At 38.3% G+C, this 18,363-nt stretch overlaps 1 protein-coding gene across 3 annotated transcripts in view; it reads left to right on the top strand.

The window, feature by feature from the left end:
• Window positions 1–18,363, top strand: part of PLCB1 (phospholipase C beta 1) — a 587,065-nt gene that overhangs the window by 418,749 nt on the left and 149,953 nt on the right. For 2 of the 3 annotated variants that reach the window (XM_030915597.1, XM_030915596.1), the window contains exons 28-30: window positions 167–224; window positions 825–911; window positions 11,990–12,107. In XM_030915597.1, coding sequence (XP_030771457.1) covers window positions 167–224; window positions 825–911; window positions 11,990–12,088 — 244 coding nt within the window. In that variant the 3' untranslated portion in view covers window positions 12,089–12,107. The remainder of the gene's footprint in view (window positions 1–166; window positions 225–824; window positions 912–11,989; window positions 12,108–18,363) is intronic. The other variant, XM_030915595.1, reaches the window with a different exon arrangement.

Here is an 18,363-nt window from a genome sequence, read left to right as displayed (position 1 = left end):
CTACCCTGGGCAACAGAGCGAAACCTTGTCTCAAATAAATAAATAAATAAAAAGAAAAAAGAAAATAATGTTGAGAGTTCTGTAACCTGTCATTTAGAAGTCTGAGATTCCTGTTTGTCAATTTTGGATGAGTTGGTATAATGATGTATTCGTCATTTGCTTTAAGGGAGAAGACAGAGATGATCCGGTCATATATCCAGGAAGTGGTGCAGTACATCAAGAGGGTATGTGGGCTCATCACACTCTCTCCTTTGCAAACCATGTGTGAACATTTGGTGAGCTCACTGTGAGCTTCTGGAAGGAAATGTCATGCCTTGTCCTATCTTTTTATCACTAGCACCTAGCAGAGCTGTTTCACAGGGTGGGCACTCCTTAATCAACATTTCTGCAAGTTGAATTGCAAACAGCTATGTAAAAGGATTCATCTAAAAATAGACAGTCGAGTCATTTCCAAAGTCAAGAGCCCAGAAACATGTTGTAAATGAGAGTTTTCCCAAAAGAACCTTTCATTGTTGTCAATGATAGAGATGATGGCAACCTTGACGGGCTGTCCTTTTTTTTTTTCAATTAATGTCATAGAAATGTTTACATATTTATAAAAGGTAAGAACAGTACAGTCCATTGATCACCACCTCCCACCCTATGTTCCTATCACCCAGCTTCAACACTTACTACAGTCTGCTATACTTGTAAGTGTAGTTCTTGATCAGGAGATCAAATAATCAAATGCAAGCCATAGATCTGAAAAGCTTTCAGTATTTTCTGAAAATGGGCACTTTTAAACGTTTAGATGAAAATAATGTTTCTTGTAACTTTTCTTATAGCTAGAAGAGGCGCAAAGTAAACGGCAAGAAAAACTCGTAGAGAAACACAAGGAAATACGTCAGCAGATCCTGGATGAAAAGCCCAAGGTAAACGGAACTGAATTAAAATGCACAATTATTTTATTTGATTTCCATTTAGTAAGAATAAAACCTTCCTGGTTTACGTAAGTACCTTGTACACAGTCTCAGATCAGTTCTTGCATATGAAACTCATGTATCTTTCTCAATGAAGGTAAAAATATAGCAATATTCGGTAAGCTTTTATCATCAGCTGGTGAGCTTTTAAAAACTGCAAATGTACAGAACCCAGCCCCAGAGATTTGGCTTTAACTAATCTGGGGTATGGCTCAAACAAAGGTATTTTTATAGTCCCTTTCTCCTGGAGAATCAGAAACTATCCAAACCTTCAGTTTGGTTACTACTAAGTAAACTTGAGTTCTAAATAGCTGATGTAATGTTGTAATGCCACCCTCTGTCCAGCAGAGGATGCCCTGCACCAAAATCACTTCGGTTTTTATACAGCAAAATAGTCTCATAAATCAGAGAAAAGCAAATCTTTTGTTTCCCATAGTAACAGTTGATTGGGGCTCTACTTTAAAATTATCTTATGTTCATTGTTTGGTTAAAATTAATTGTCTTATGAATATTAACTTTGAATGAACTGAATATCTGTAGATCAAATACTTTGAGGTTAGCAAATGAAATCTCAGTTTTAGAACATTCCTTACATTTTGATTTGCCACCGAATAGTTTTCTGTTTATGGAAATTGTGTTTTTCAATTTTCCTGCCCTTCTATTTTCAATTTAAAATATCTACTCTAAAAAGTATTGCCATTCCACACAAGTATTTCTTGAGTCCTCAAAGTTAAAAAACGTGAGGGTTTTATTTAATCGTATGTTTCATTCACCAATTTACTTCTTATAGATTTCTTATGGATCATTCTGAATACATTTTCATGGTTCTTTGTGCTCTTATGCTTTCATATTTATTATATAAGACATTTATTTAATATTTTTAATTTCTAAGTTTTTAGGGTTGACAATATAGATTCTCAAGCAAGAATTAATAATTACTTAGATATGGTGCTAATTCTTATGTTTCTCCTATAAACATATAATGTAGATCTTCTCAGCCACCCTCTCAGGTTGATTATGCACTAATAAAGTGGAATAAATTTTAACATAATTTCAGAAATTGCTATACTTTCCAATCAGGATTGGTCTTTTTAAAATGCTCAAATTATTTAGAGCAAAAGGTTCAGTTTGACTGAAATTTAAGAAACACCTTTATAATAATCAGTCCCAGGTGATATATTCAGATACATACATTTCTAATCTATGCTGTCTGGATTTAAATTTGTCATTACTTTGTACACATAGAATTTGCTTATGTTTGATGGCTCAGCTAATTTTTGTATTTCAAAAAAATTTTATCTTAGGGAATATGATTCTTTTCAGAATTTCATTTTGCTTTTTTTTTTCATGTGTGTGTTTCGGTTCAACAATGTTAACTATTTTACTTACAGATAAAATGTGAATATAAAATCATTAATGTATTTAAATTATGTAACTCTAAGTATCAATAACCCATATAAAGATTTTCATGTTACTGCTCTAGGTCATCATGATTAAAATCAACCTCAATAAATGTGGAAGCACCCTTCAACTTCTTCCCTGGATATAACTGGTCATGAAAAGAATTAATAACTTTTGGCCATTTTATCAGCAGTCAGGGTGCATTCAGCTGTAATTTTACAAAAAGCCCAATTAAAACTGGCTTCAACAGCTATGGTATTTAGTAAGCCACATTACTGGAAATTCAGAGGTACCACAGTTGTAACAATGATTAATTTAGTGGCTTAACAATTTCATCTCCAGGTATTTTTAGAATTTCTACTGTTGTTGCCTTCTAGCTACAGGCCGTGAACTCAGTCATGAGCCGGCTGCCCTAGCTCCACACATCATAACCTTACATAAAACCACTCAAAGGCCGTGCAGCAAATGTCTTCATTTTGTAACCCTTTCTAGGATTGAGAAAAACCTTCCTACATCCTCCCTAGCTGGTGTTTCCTCATTGGCTACAATGGCCTCATATTCCCATTCTTAAACCAATCATGGGTAATAGGGTATAACTTTCATGATTGGCTTAGAGTAATTAAGATTCACTCGCAAGGCTAGAGAGAGTTCAGTTTCTCCTCAATTCCATGGTCATCAGGTACCTGAACAAAATTGATATTATATCATCAAAGAAATAGAGGGGAAACAGCAATTGGGTAGATATGTAACACAGAGGGTATGTTACAGCCACGTTTCTAGTAATTTTTAATTTCTTCCTTTTTGGCCCCTTGGAAAGAGATCTGAAGTGTTTCTATGAATTTTTAATAGTTCTATTGTCTGCATTTTTTATTGTAAATAGGTACTATGATGAATTCCTCTGTGCTTTTCTTCCATGAGGTTGCTCCATGACCATATTTTTGTGTCTGAATTTGAAGGTTGCCCTTAAAGATTGTTGGTTCCATGTCAAACTAAAGCATTTCTTGAGGGTTTTTCTGCATGGCTTGAAAATGTTGTGCCTTAGAGCTGTGATCTTATTAATAAAATAATAAATCATGACTGTTAACTTTGTGGGGCATGGTGGTTAATAAAGGGAAATGACAATGGTAAGAGGAGGAGTAATAGACGTAGAGTGAAACAACAAAATCAGGTGTGAGGCATGTGAAGAAAGACCAAAGCACAGGACAGCAAAGTAGATATTAATAAATGGGTGGTGAGGAGAGGCCAGGCCAGCGTAGCCGTCACTGATGCTCCCGTAACTGTGGGACATGGATCAAAACTACAGTAACACTGTCTTTAAAATAATCCCTCTCCACATCTAGTACTGAAACAGGCTTTGAATCTTGACATAGACATGAGGGAAATTAGCAAAAGCAGAAACAAAAGAAGGAACAACCCAAGGAAATGAAACTGATCAAGAGTATCTCTAAAACAAGTCCACGGAGTCAGTTCCATTCAGTCAGATAAGAAGACAGAGTGATTTCGTGACCTCTAGAACTTTATGAACGGTTCCATTATTGGGTTTTGGATGAGAAACGTGAGCTGACATTGCCGCAGGTAATATTAAAGACAATTGTAACCTTCTTATGAAGAAGAAAGCATGCCAAACTTTGCCATAGGTTACAGAGGAAAATTTACAGATGGGATGAAGCTTTTTAAGTAGAAACTGATCATAGCTAAGTTTTTGCTGACACCCAAAGTCTGTATAGGCTACATGACATCGTATTTCTTCCTGTTCTTCCATTTCTTTCACCATGTTGTTGTATATAATAATTTACTTTCTCTTCATCCACTTATTCTAACTAATGTAATAATGTGTTTCATGTTCCCAATCTTGTTCTTAACAGGGAGGAAGCTCTTGTTTACATTACTGTTTGCTCTGGGATATTACTATTTTGAGGTATTCTGAACCTTGATTAACCCCAATCGTATCAGTATAATTTTCTAAGCCATTGGTAAACAAACAACTCCTTTGAAAGTAACAAACAGATATTTTGTAAATCTTTCAGCGAAAGAAATTTGAAAAGCCGATGGCTCAAAATTAACAGTTTTTCAGTGGCAAAGAAGTAGTTATTCTAGCTCAATTTAGAGCAAACTACACGCGAAACCTCATTCAAAGTGTGACTTTGCTAGCGGTTTACTCAACAATGTGCATGTCATCTCGAGTTCCCGACATTTTTACCATCCTGCAACAGCAGTCATAGGAGAATATGCCTCAATCAAAATTAGGCTAAACGTTTGTTTCAATTCTGCATGCGACCCAGGACCTTCAGGCTTTCTGGGCGGATCACTTGAGGTCAAGAGTTCGAGACCAGTCTGGCCAACATGGGGAAACCCCATCTCTACCAAATGTGGCCAATCACATGTGAAAAGTTTATTTTAGATTATTGCACTGTGTGACATGCACCAAGCTCTTTTCATATGGAAAGTTCATTTTTCCGCTATGAAAAAAGAGATTCAATTAGTTTATTCCTTTTGTAGGTAGTTCTGAGGGTATTGGGGAAAATGGAAATAGGTGGTCCCTCCAGGCAATTTGTACAGTAAAATATTTTGGCCTCGATTTGACATAAAATGATGTACATTGCTGTACATAAGTCCCATGGAAACGTATTATGTTATAAACAACAATAGACACTCTTAGAAGGGAATACTTAGCTCCTTTCCAGGAGAGTTCTGATTTCTGGAGAAACATTCAACTGCATGTTTTCTAGCAATGAGATATTTGATTCAGTCCCTGAGTGTATGTGGGTTTCAGTTTTGTTTGAGGTGTGCCTTTTTTTGAAATCCATAGTGGTAGAATTTTCAAGATGGATGCAGTAAACACTGGCCAGTCTTCTGACTCGGTGAAATAATTGGTTTCCTTGGGATTTCCATACCTGGGTTTGCCAAACTCAATAGGAAAGTGTTTATGTGTACAAACAATGTTAGGAACAACTCAAGAACCCAACTGCCAGTGCAGAGAGAATCCATACCTTTTGTGGTCCTGCTCAACCCTGAATTGATCCATTATAAAAATGACCTTCTACCTTTTTCCTGGACACTTCAAAGATATTCATTGTAACATATGAAAACACGGTTGGCCAGGCGTGGTGCCTCACACCTGATATCCCAGCACTTTGGGAGGCTGAGGTGGGCGGATCACTTGAGGTCAAGAGTTCAAGACCAGTCTGGCCAACATGGGGAAACCCCGTCTCTACCAAAATACAAAAATTAGCCAGGCATGGTGGTGGGCACCTGTAGTCCCAGCTACTTGGGAGGCTGAGGCAGGAGAATCACTTGAACCCGGGAGGCAGAGGTTGTAGTAAGCCGAGATCGCGCCACTGCATTCCAGCCTGGGCAACTGAGTGGGACCACCCAGTCTCAAAAAAAAAAAAAGAAAAAGGAAAACACAGTTGATCACAAGTTGCCCTGAGTCTGTTGTGAATATGCCAATGTTTATCGATCACTTTGCAGCTCCTGACTCTTTATAAGAAGAATCATCTTTTGAGGGGAATTTTTAATGAACTATCTCCATAACCTCATAAAACAGTCAATAAATGTGTAATTTACTTTTTCTCTGATGCTTAATTTGTCTTTGATGCTTCTTAGAACACAGGTTTTCTGTTTTAATTTAGCTCATCATCAATAGAGAATTCCGGGAAGCTTTAGGGCATTTTAATTTATTCCCAAAGAATATTTCATCATACAGCTACTGGCTCTTTTTTTTTTTTTTCCTCCAACAAGGGAATATAGACTGATTTTCCTTATTTCTCCTCTGACATCTTTGTAACAGGGTGAGTGACTCATCACTCTGCTTGAAGTTAGTCTTGTTAGACCTACCTCTGGGCTCTGAGACAGAACCTTACATGTGGCTGATATCTCCTGTGTTTGGGAGAGAAAAGGCAAACTTAGGGATTTAAAATAAAACATTTTTTAAAGTAATGTATTTGTGTCTCCTCTAATCTTTTGTGGCTTGACGGGGAAATGGATTCTTCCTTGCCAGCACCCATTGGATCTTCTCCCAGAAGCCAAACCGCAGAGTGGGAACTGGCTGCCTATAGCAGGGAACACTGCCTATATAGACAATGTTTCTGCTCGTTGTCAAGTCTCAATTAACCACACAGTGGTTTGTTTTTGTTTGTTCTATAGAAGAAAATTCTTTTTCATTTTTGTCAATATAAAGAATTGCCTTTTTAGGAAACAAACATAGTTATGCCTTATTTTCTTGAGTGTAAAACTTAGACATGTTTACTCTCCTTCTGGGCAATGCCAGGGCATTGGAACAATTTTAATTCCACTGGTCCCTCATCAATTTCTTTTTGAAATTTAATCCAATAGACTTTTAAACACATAAGGCATTATTATTCTATGTTATCATCATGGTTCATTTAGATATGTCTACATGTTCACATATTCTTTGTGAAACGTTTTTTCTTGTATCCTCTGCCCATTTGGGATCATCATCTTGTACTTCCTCTAGAAGTTCCTCTCATGCGGTCTACTGGTGGGAAACTCTTTGGAGTTTTTATTTTTGTTTTTGTGCAAAAATATCTTTGTTTAATGTATTAATAGATGAGAATCCACATTTCCTCCATTCTGGAATGATATGTTCACTGGATATAAAATTTTGTATTGGTGGTTATTTTCCTTTAGCACACTGATGATAAAATTCCACTGCCCTCTAGCATCTATTGCTGTTGTTGAGAAGTTGACTGTTAGTCTTAATACAGTTCTTTTGATGATAATTTGTATTCCTCCCCACCCCCACCAATAGCATTTAGGATTTTTTTCTTATATTTTGGGCAGTTTTTCTATAATGTATCTAAATATGTGTTTGAGGTGGCTAGATGGATCCCTGTCCTCAGTTCTGCAAAAACTCTAACCTATCATGAAAGCAAATATGGCTTCTGTCATTTTTTTTCTTTCTTTCTAAGATTCCACATATATACATGTATATATTTGCGTATAAAATAAAATGAACCTTTTTACTCCATCTCCTCTGTCAATGAATTGTTTTTAGTGTTTTCCATCCTTTATCTTTCCATACTGCTGTGTGCAATTTTTTTTCTGACTCTTTTTGTAATGCATCAATTTTTTGTTTAAGCTGCTATTCTATACATCCTCTGAGTGTTTAATTTCAGGTTTTGTATTTTATTTCCAGATGTTCTATTTGGTTTATTTTCAAATCTATAATCTGTATGTCTTAGCTTGTTGCAGGAAAGCTTTCCTGTGAGATTCCTCACCCTGGGAAAGCCTCAGCTCTTGAGTGTAGGCTCCTCAGCCTTCAAGGCTATCAAAGGGTGAACTCAAAATTTCCATCATTAGCAAAAGTCTATCAGGGTGAAAGCAGCTTCCTTGATTATCACCTATCTAGGTTCAATGCCCCCTTCAGTTTGACCGTGATCATTAAGTTCTTGTAGTTCTTTGGGTCTTTAAAGATAGTTTTAATGGCTAGCTATGGTGGCTCACATCTGTAATCCCAGCACTTTGGTAGGCCAAGACAGCAGGATCACTTGAGATCAGGAGTTTGAGACCAGCCTGGCCAACATGGTGAAACCCTGACTCTATTAAAAACAATACAAAAATTAGTCAGGCATGGTGGTGTGCACCTGTAATCCCAGCTACTCTGGAGGCTGAGGTAGAAGAATTGCTTGAACCTGGGAGGTGGGGGTTGCAGTGAGGCGAGATCATGCCACTGCACTCCAGACTGGGTGACAGAGCGAGACTCCATATCAAAGAAAAATATATATATATTTATATATATATATAAATATATATATATATTATATCAAATCCAGCTTCTTTTTTCAGTGGAAAGGATGGTCCAAATAACCTAATCAGCCATTATCAGAAATAGAAAGTCTCTGTGTTGTGTTTCTGAAATATTTGAATTAGTTAACATCTGTATCAGTCAGGATTCAACTAGAAAAACAGAGCCAGTAAAAAATCGTGTGTGTGTGTGACAGTAATTGGCTTATGCAATTTTTGTGGATGGCTATCTGCCCCCTTCTCAAGGTTGTCTCCCTTTTTAATGATGGACCCTGGCAGGCAGGCAGGAAGGGAAAATTGCAAGTAGGCTTCGTGACTAGAGTAACCTGCAGAAGCTGAACCTCTTTGTCACGGAGTTGAACACACACACACATGCACACACACACACACACACCCCTGGCCCAGGAGTCAGAAAACTAAAGGAAGACCCAACGGGCAGGGGAAGTGATTGCAGGCTCAGCCGCTGCTTCCCATCAACCAGACACATAAATCAACAGATCAGCAACAATGCCTGCGTATTACACAATGACTGCTGCCTCCCTCATCAGTCCTCCACTTCTCAGAAGAATCTCCATGGAACCCACAATAATAACTGGAAACATACAGAAAGGGAACTCTGGGAAATATAGTTTGGCTGAGACAGTTGGCACAATAAAAAGCATCACACTGTTATGTAAAAATCAGAAAATGTTTTATTTCAAAAATACTCCATGTCTCTTGAAAAATGAGATTCTAAGATTATAATAGAAACATGCAAAGAATTTCTAAAGCTAGGAAGAAGCTGTCCCTTAGGGCTACATGGTACTCCCTAGGCTGTTTCATAGATTTCTGTTGTCTATTGGCCCCATAAGGCAACTGAGTTTGAGATTTAAACAAAAATTAAAACTTAGATTCCCATGGATGCCGTTTATTCCTCCTCCTTTTCTTTACCATATCAACGTTCTTTCCCCCTCCTTTGTCCATATGTTTCTTTCTTGGGGATAAGAAAATGTGGACATATGATGATAAATGTTCTGGATAGAGGACAGAGGCTGAGAAGAGAATCTTCCCCATCTGCTAGAGTAGGGGGCTACATGTTGGTGGGGTTCAGAGTCTTCCCAGCAAACAATGATTTTAACACCAGGAATAGGATGAGGTGGACTTTTATCACATTGGCTTTCATATTCCCACCTGCCATACATGAAAAGTCCACACAACCATGCATGGAAAACCTTTTGGGTTTATTTCTACTTCTACTTCTGTGTGCCTGTCATTGGGCATGATTCCTATGAATTTTGCTAATACTCATTAGATTTTTTTATCCTCAATGTATCTCTGTTTTTTTAAAGCCCTGTTTTGGTATAACTAGGATAGTGAAAATTATCAAACACACACATCCCAAACACTTTAAAGCAACTAATGTAAAAGTGTAATTGATTTCCAGAAACCATTACCTGATTTAACTATGACCGTCAATATTTTAAAGGGAAAAGATGGCCAATCTCAAACCAAAAGAAATACTGTCATCCCTTGGTATCCATGGATGGTTGGTTCCAGGACTCCCCTCACATACCCCAATCCACAGATGCTCAGGTCCTTTATATAACATTGTATAGTATTTGCATGTAATCTATGCATATTCTCCCATGTACTTTGTCATTTCTAGGTTATTTGTAATGCCTAATACAATGTAAGTTCTATGTATATAGTGTTATACTGTATTGTTTAGGGAATAATGTCAAGAAAAAATGTCTATACATGTTCATACAGACACAACCATCCACTTATGGTTCTTCTGAATAGTGTTGATCCAAAAGTGGTTGAATCCACAGATGTGGAACCCATGGATATGAAGGGGATGACTGTATTTACCTACAGAAAATCCAAAGAGGAAATCTACTAAGTGCTTTGAAATACTTGATGAAGAAGTACTTGGAGATGAGGGAAAAGGCTATTGCATGAGGGCAAATGCAGGAATAATGGGTTGAAGAAAACACTGAAGAAAGTTTTCCTTCAAAATAGGAAAGCAGTTGCCAAGAGCAGGTTTACATTATCTGTTTTCCATGTATTATATTATATCTAAGGCCATTTTCATGCAGCAAATTCACCACTTGGAGTCCTGTTTATATATTTTCTGTCAACAGAAATCAACAGACACAAGTGTTCTGTGTTTATTATAATCATTAGTTGAGGTTAATCTTTGAATTTGTCAAGGAGGTGTTTGAATTTCCTTGAATAACATTTTCAGATTTTAAAGAGTCACACACACACACACATATACACAGTAACACACATTTATACACACACAAAAAAAACTTTATACAACTGGAGAGAAGCTTAGCAGATTAACCATTTCAGCGTCAAAATGGATTTTGCCCTAGCTAATTATGCTAGTAAATGAAAATTTGTGTCAAAGAGAATAGCCAGCAGCAAGTATGTGTGTTTGGTACCTAAAAGAGAATCGAAGATACAGTCTTCTATCTTTGGCTGAGAAAGATTTGTTTTCTTTTTCTTTGCACCTTAGGTATTATCCAGAAAAGAAAAAAGTCACTCTTAGGTTTTGCAAAATACACAATGAGCTGTTACAATTTTTAAATTTCTTATTGACTCTGTGTTTTAGGTGGAGCCAAAAAACCCTAGGACTTGAAAAAAATATTGTAAACCAGACAAGACATCTTTATAATTGTTGAGTACCAACTGCAGTGCAATCACCTTAGTCCAAGCCTCCACTATCTCTCCCCTGGATTTCTAAGTAGCCTCCAAACTGGTCTCCCTGCTGCCACATGTGTACACTCAAAATCTATTCTCAACATGTCACCCAGAGGCATCCTTTTAGAATAAAAGTTAAATCAGGTCGCTCTTTGGTTGAAAACCCTTCAGTGGCTCCCAACACCCTCAGAATAAAAGCTTAAAAGTCCTATATGGTCTAACTCCACTTTTGCTGCATGTTTTCTTCCTTTCCTCCTTGATGTACTCCCTGATCAGGCCACACTGGGCTCCTTGCTAGGCCCCAACAAGACAGGCGAATTCCACCTTGAGCCATTGTATGGACTGTTTCCTCATCTCCCAAGTGTCTGTTTGGGCAACTCTCTCCTGTCTTTCAAATGTTTGTTCAAATCTGTCAGAGGCTTTCCATGACCACTTTATTAAAATTTATAACCCCCTCCACCACTGCCCCATCCCTGCCGTCCTCTCTCCTGTTTATTCTGCTGTGCTTTCTGTTTTTCATAGCATTTGTCACCTCTCATTCAGTCATACCCTTCTTTCCTAAGTGTGTCCTTGAGTGCTGCCCCACCCATCAGAATGTAAGTTCCACAACGGCAGGGGCTTTGTCTGTTTCGTTCCCTGACGCACTTGAGTTCCAGACACCCAAGAACATCGCCTGCCATATAGCTGGTGTTCAATAAATATTTTTTGAATGCATGATGTATGCAGAGGGCTAACAACATTAACTCTGTATGTTAAAAAATAGTTCTGGCTCTTCGTGGGGAGAAAAGTAGTGCCCAGACCCCTTGGACTGTGTTGTTCACTGAACAAACAGCTGTCAATCATTCATCACTATCTTTTCTCAAGTTTCTTGATCGTAGTGGGATTTTGTGGAGAATATCTCAAAAGTAACAATTGTGATCATTTTTAACAACTAATTCTTACAGAGTGTGGGGAAGGCCAAGGAGAACTCAATGCCACTTCCATTGAATGTGTGGGAGGCCAGGTGCCATGCCACACTGGGGGTGTTGGAGCAGATAAAGGCAAACAGAGGAATTAAATCTGTATTCTAGAAGGCACTCCAAGAGACGTCCCAAACAAATAATTGGAAACACCAGGTGACTTAGAAATCAATTTCATTGCCACAAAAATGACAGCCTCCCTTTTTTTCCACACAGGGGGAAGGTTCCTCCTCATTCTTGTCGGAAACTTGCCATGAGGATCCCTCTGTTTCCCCCAACTTTACTCCCCCCAACCCTCAAGCTCTCAAGTGGTGACCACCGTCCTTCCGGCCAGGTAGGACTGGATGGGAGGGGTCGCTTTTGAGAGAAGGGTGGTGTGTAGCCATCCGGTTTTCAGGCATCACGGACTTGCTCCTTTGTCCTTCACCCTCCCTTTCTCTACATTCCCATCTTTTTTTTCTGCTAAAGTTCCCAGCCACACCCATGATCCTTTCCACCTTCCTCTGGTATTAATTTCTCCATCATTGTGCTCTCTCTTCCTGACATAAATCTCATTCTTCCGTATCGGCTTCTTCCTCTTTCTCCTTTTTGTTTCTCTATTGGCAAATCTGGCTTCCTTTTTAATCTGGATTTTCTCTCTTGCACTCAGACTATTATTCCCACTTTTGAAACAATTTTTTCCATTTCTGCTTCTCACAACACTGTCTTCCCGCAGTCCTATTGTCTTACAATCCAGTGGGATCGAGTTCACTCTCAAGGAGTCTTTTTCAATCCACTCCCCTCAACGTACCACAGCCCTCCTTTTGGAAGTCCAGCAAAATTTATTTTATTCCTACATGGTATTTAGAGTGAGTGGAGACAGCTTGTGATTTCCTGATTCTCTAGAAGCAAGAGCTCTTGGAAATATCTCACTAATAGGGATACTTGGGCCAGGAGCTCTTTGTTAGAGCAAACTTCAGCTTGAAAATCAGAGCAGACTTTAACTTACCCAAGGAAATACATCACAAAAACTATTATATCCCCTTCACTACTAAGAAAACTGGCAAAAGTCATTCCAAAGAGTGTGCAATTCTTAGAGAAAAGAAGCATTCTTGTGATTTTAAATAAAGCAAACTTTATTCTGATGTAATGAAAATAAAATTCTACAATGAGACTTATACTGTTTTTGTCTTCAAGTATTTGTTGATCTGTGAAATAACGCAGTTTAAAAACATGTCAAAGAGTTACTGAAAATAACTCTTTACTGAGAAAGAGGTATGACTTATTCCTCTTCCTCGACATCAGTTGTTGCTCTGTCTGAGAGCTTTTCAGACCTTTGTGGGTATCTCAGTTACTTGGGCATCCTGTTAAGCTGCAGACACTGATCTAGGATGTCTGTGTAGGGCCGGAAAGCCTGCCTTTCTAAGTAGCTTCCAGGGGATATAGATGCTGCCACAGTTCCAGGGAGCACATCTTAACTCGCCAGGATCTAGTACATTCCTACCTCCAGGCTTAAGCACCTGGAAGAAGCTTCAAGCTACCGTCATGGTGTTTGAATGTATTTTAACTTTTTGACCCAATCACAAGCCTGGGCCTTTGATTATTTTTTTTTATTATTATTATTTTCTACTGCCTGTAACACTAGAAAGAGAGACACAGGAAATGCCATGTCAGAACAAAGTCACAACATGGCTGTGGAGGTTAATGTCCTCTCAACAGTGATCATTTTGTTTCTGTGTGACCTTGTGATGAAGGCCGTATTGGAAGATGGGTAGAGGACAGACATATAATATCAATTTCTGACTTCTACAAGAAGGCATCAGGGAGACCTTGACAATGTCTTCTTCATTCGGATATAAATGTTAAGACCATCTTTTAAATCATCAGTGATGAGCATCATTCGAATTGTTGTTGTTGTTACACTTGTTACAGCCTGGTAGTTTTGTGGGTTTTTTTGTTTTTTTGTTTGTTTGTTTATTTGTTTTTGAGACATTGTTTCGCTCTCATCGCCCAGACTGGAGTGGAATGGCGCGATCTCAGCTCACCACAACCTCGGCCTCCCAGGTTCAAGTGATTCTCCTGCCTCAGCCTCCTGAGTAGCTGGGATTACAGGCTCCCGCTACTACGCCCAGCTAATTTTGTATTTTTAGTAGAAATGGGGTTTCTCCATATTGGTCAGGCTGGCCTCTAACTCCCGACCTCAGGTGATCCGCCTGCCTCAGGCTTCCACAGTGCTGGGATTACATGTGTGAGCCACGGTGCCTGGCCTGCCCTGGTAGTTTTTAAAGCTATTGTGAACCACCTAATACCACAGATAGAATATCATATTTTCTCAGGGGATGCAAATGACAGTGGGTGGAGGAACTAAGAACACATGACTTGGGTTTTATTTTTCAAAACAAATGCAATAGAGACAAAAAAGCTGCATTTGTGTTGCTGTGCTTTCTCAGGCTTGCAATAGTCTGTTCACAACTTGTATTCCCTTTAGAATGTCAACTGATATGCCCACTGGGGAAAAATATTTATTTTAAAAAACAGACAAATATCCCCACAATACCTAGGCTTCAAAAATTTAATCATATGGTGAGTTTGTTTGGTTCCTTTAGCTTTCCACATATAAAAGATGACATAAAAATAAATATTTCACACTTTTCATGTCAAAATAGGTCTCACTGCTAAAGCAGAAAAAGAAAATTCCATTGTAGTATTTTTATGTTTGAAAAAAGAACAAAATGTTCTTTTATAATAGTGTATGGAAAGTAGATTTTTGTACTAATTTTAATATTTCCCCAAATGTTTTCTGCATTCTTGTTCTTTCCTTAAACATCTTCATTCATACACTACAGCTGAAAACAAAATGATGAATAAAAAGTAATAGTACATAAGGCTGGGCATGGTGGCTCATGCCTGTAATCTCAGCACTTTGGGAAGCTGAGGTGGGTGGATCACCTGAGGTCAGGAGTTCGAGACCAGCCTGACCAAAACCCCATCTCTACTAAAAATACAAAAAATTAGCCAGGTGTGGTGCCAGGTACCTGTAATCCCAGCTACTCAGGAGGTTGAGGCTGAGGCTGAGGTGGGGCAGGAGAAGCCCTTGAACCCGGAAGACAGATGTTGCATTGAGCCAAGGTCGCACCATTGCACTCCAGCCTGGGCAACAAGAGGAAAACTCCATCTCAAAAAAAGAAAAAGGAATAGTACATAAAGCTATAAAGCTATCACGTATTTGCCAAAAGATAATGTTTTCCATTATGATAGGAGATTGGCCCCAAGAGTAGTCATCACATAAATAGTTGGAATTTTACATTTTTTTAATTTGTGAGTGCAAATCTTCATTGGTGAAAAAATATATTCCTTGTTATCAGCTTGACGTTAATAGGTGAAGCTAAGTAGGTGAGTTATACTTTTAACCGTGGTAACCCATTTTTAAAATAGCCACAAATCACTATAGAGCAAGATATAAAATAAACAAAAGAGATGTTTGCTCATTTTATGTATATTAAGTCTTTAGATAAAGAGATGTAGAATGACCAATTTCTAAAAACACCAATGAAACATTGGAAAATTATAAATATATGCCAAGTAATTATTAATGCCTGCTTTATTCTAGAATATGCCAATTTCAATAGAAAGCACAAAAGAACAGAAAATATAGTTCCTACATGCTTTAAAATAATAAAGGTCAGTTTAAGGCCATAGAAAGGCATTAAGATATTTTTCTGACACTCAATAATAAAAACAAAAATTAGCATTTATGGAGCACTTACTGCATCATCAAGCACCTTTAAAGCACATAACATGTGTTATCTCCTTCTTCTTGCCATTGTACATTTGGAGAAACTAAAGTTCAAAAAGGTTAATGAACTTTACTAAGGTCAGACAAAAAGTACCAGACCTTGGACACACCATGTGTCCTTCAGCTTTCTAAGTGAATGTCTGAAGCTAAGATTTTATGATCTAGATGTCAGAGTAGGTGACTTCTTTTTCTCATGTTGACATGGATAAACAGGCAATAAGGGTACACCACCTATGCCTCAATATACTTACTTGTAAAATGGAAAGACGACGAGCCTCTTCGTTAAGGAAGCATATCTCTTTGAGTGGCTAGAAGGGATACTCGCCACACATGTATACCAAACATTGTTTCATTTGCTGCTGGCATAGCCCAGCCTCCACAAGATCATGGCTACAATTTGCCAGAGATATCACCCCCAAACTGATCACAACAGCACAAGGCATTAAACATCACAAGCAGCACGTTCACATTGCTCAGAGTCACTTGTTTTTAACAAACATCTGGGAGAAGAACATCTCTGAGGACTAGATTTTAGGAAACTTCCAGCCCTGTGAAAGCAGGACTCACCTTTAGGAAACCACAATTTAGTCACAGTTTCTATCATGAGAGGCGGGCAGCTGTTTTCTGTGTTCGTCGCATCTGCTGGGGAAGCAATGCCAAGCAGAGGGAAAGGGAGACACCTGAGGCACAGTGTGGCCTGCACAGTTCGGTTAAGAGAATTTTGGATCAACCTTCCCTGTCTATGGCTGCTGAAAACTCACAGTTCCCCTCTCTAAAGCGGCAGGATTGAGGAAGGGCTCACCCACTCTCACCTCCCTCCAACCTTGGCTTTCCTCCTTCCTCTCTTCTCCTCTACTTGCAAGCCATTCAGCTTATACATGTCAATGCTCTTTCAACAACCGACTCGGTGAGTTTGCTTCCCTTGAGGTCTTTCTATCTCTCCTCTCCCCATTCCTCCTGTTAGCTCTGTCTCTTGCCCCAGCCTTAGAACAGAATCCTTGTTAACGAACCCTTCTTCTGTACTACACAAGAGAGGAGTTAGAGACACATTGGGCTTTTCTACGGGTCTGCTTTCATTTGTTAAGCAATTGTTTTTTATTTGGATTTCATTTATTCATTAAAATATTTGTGAGGCTGTACTACTTACCCTGAGGATGCTAGGAATTTTAAAGGAATATCTTGGTAGAGAAATATCTCCTTTTAGATTGTATTTTAAGTTTCAGTCATAGCACAGAAAGGGTCTTCTTTGGAACCTGTGACAGATGACCCTCTTCTCCTTTTCCTCTGCAGTTAGATTCAGGGCGACTGCTTTGGGCTAAATTATAAAAGATTTAAGCAGGAAATAAAGAGACTTTTCTGAAAGTAAAAATATCTAAATACCCAAATAGATTCCTGAGGGATGTTGTGTTTCTTTGAAGATCTTTAAATGTGGAGACAAAGAAGGCATCTACCAGCAGAGGGTTGCATATGACTGAGTGACCTTTTTATGATCTCCTTTGAATCCGTGAAGGATGCGATTAATTAAAGTCAGAAGTTTGTCACTAAAATAATAGTTATGAGATCCAGAGAATTCAAGGTGTTGGAGGACTCATTAAGTAGGTGCATAAATATCATGCTGAAAGATTTAATGAGACCATAGGGTCACTTATAGAAAAATGGTACAGAGATGGCCTAGAAAAAATAAATTAGAATCGATATTGTGCTTCCGAATTAACAGCTATAGATTGCTATATTAACACCTGAGACAGAAATTCTATAATTATATCTTGATGATGAATATTGATGTTCTTGTCATGGGAAAAATGAAAATTGCTCACATTTAGTATTTTACTTATCAATAATAAAATAAATTTATATGTGTGTGCTTATTTCTGTGACACCTGGGAACCGTGAATGCTTTAAGTAGCTACAATTAAGTGAATAGTGTTTTTTTTTTTTTCCTTTTAATTCAACCAATAGTTATTGAATGCCTACTACACAGAAGGCACTGGGCTAGGTGCCGGGAAAAAACACAGATGCACCCCTTTCCACGCTTCAAGTTGATTAGAGTATAGTGCTATCCAATAGAATTTTCTGCACTGATGGAAATTTTCCATGTCTTAGTGTCCAGTGCAGTAGCAACTAGCCACAAGTAGTTATTAATCGTTTGGAATGTGGCTGATGCAACTAAGGTGTTGAATTTTAAATTTTATTTTAACTGTTTATATTTAAATGTGAATATAAACAGCCACATGCTTAATCTTAATTTATAATGTGTAATCCGCTTTTGTGTCAAAAAGGATTGCATTGGGACAAAAGACTATGTTCATCATTATAATAGAGCTGTTTACATGGGAGGAAAGGCTGACACATAATTGAGGAAACCAAGGAAGCCTTCACAGAGGTGGCAGTCATTGAGCTGAGACCTAGAGGAGCAGATAGGAAGGACTTCCTCATGACAATATGAAAAAGCCTGAGATGCGAGTATCATGTTACTCTTGTGGAACTGCATGTAATTTCATCATTTACATGTTGTGTTACTCTGCTCAGCTTCCATAGCAAAATATCACAGATTGGGTAGCTTCAGCAACAGAAATTTATTTTTTCACAATTCTGGAGTCTGGAAGTCTAAGATCAAGGTGCCCGCGAGATTCATTTCTGGGGAGGCTTCTCCTCTGGGTTTGCAGACAGTGGCTTTTTGCCATGTCCTCAGATGGCCTTTCTATGCACATGCACAGAGAGAGAGAGAGAGAGAGAGAGAGCGCATGCACACGCTGGCACTTCTTCCTTTTCTTATAAGGACACCAGCCCTATCAGATCAGGGAGCCACTCATAT

Source organism: Rhinopithecus roxellana, chromosome 13, assembly GCF_007565055.1.
Source record: "Rhinopithecus roxellana isolate Shanxi Qingling chromosome 13, ASM756505v1, whole genome shotgun sequence".
Taxonomy (NCBI): domain Eukaryota; kingdom Metazoa; phylum Chordata; class Mammalia; order Primates; family Cercopithecidae; genus Rhinopithecus; species Rhinopithecus roxellana.
This window is presented reverse-complemented; position numbering and strand designations above follow the sequence as displayed.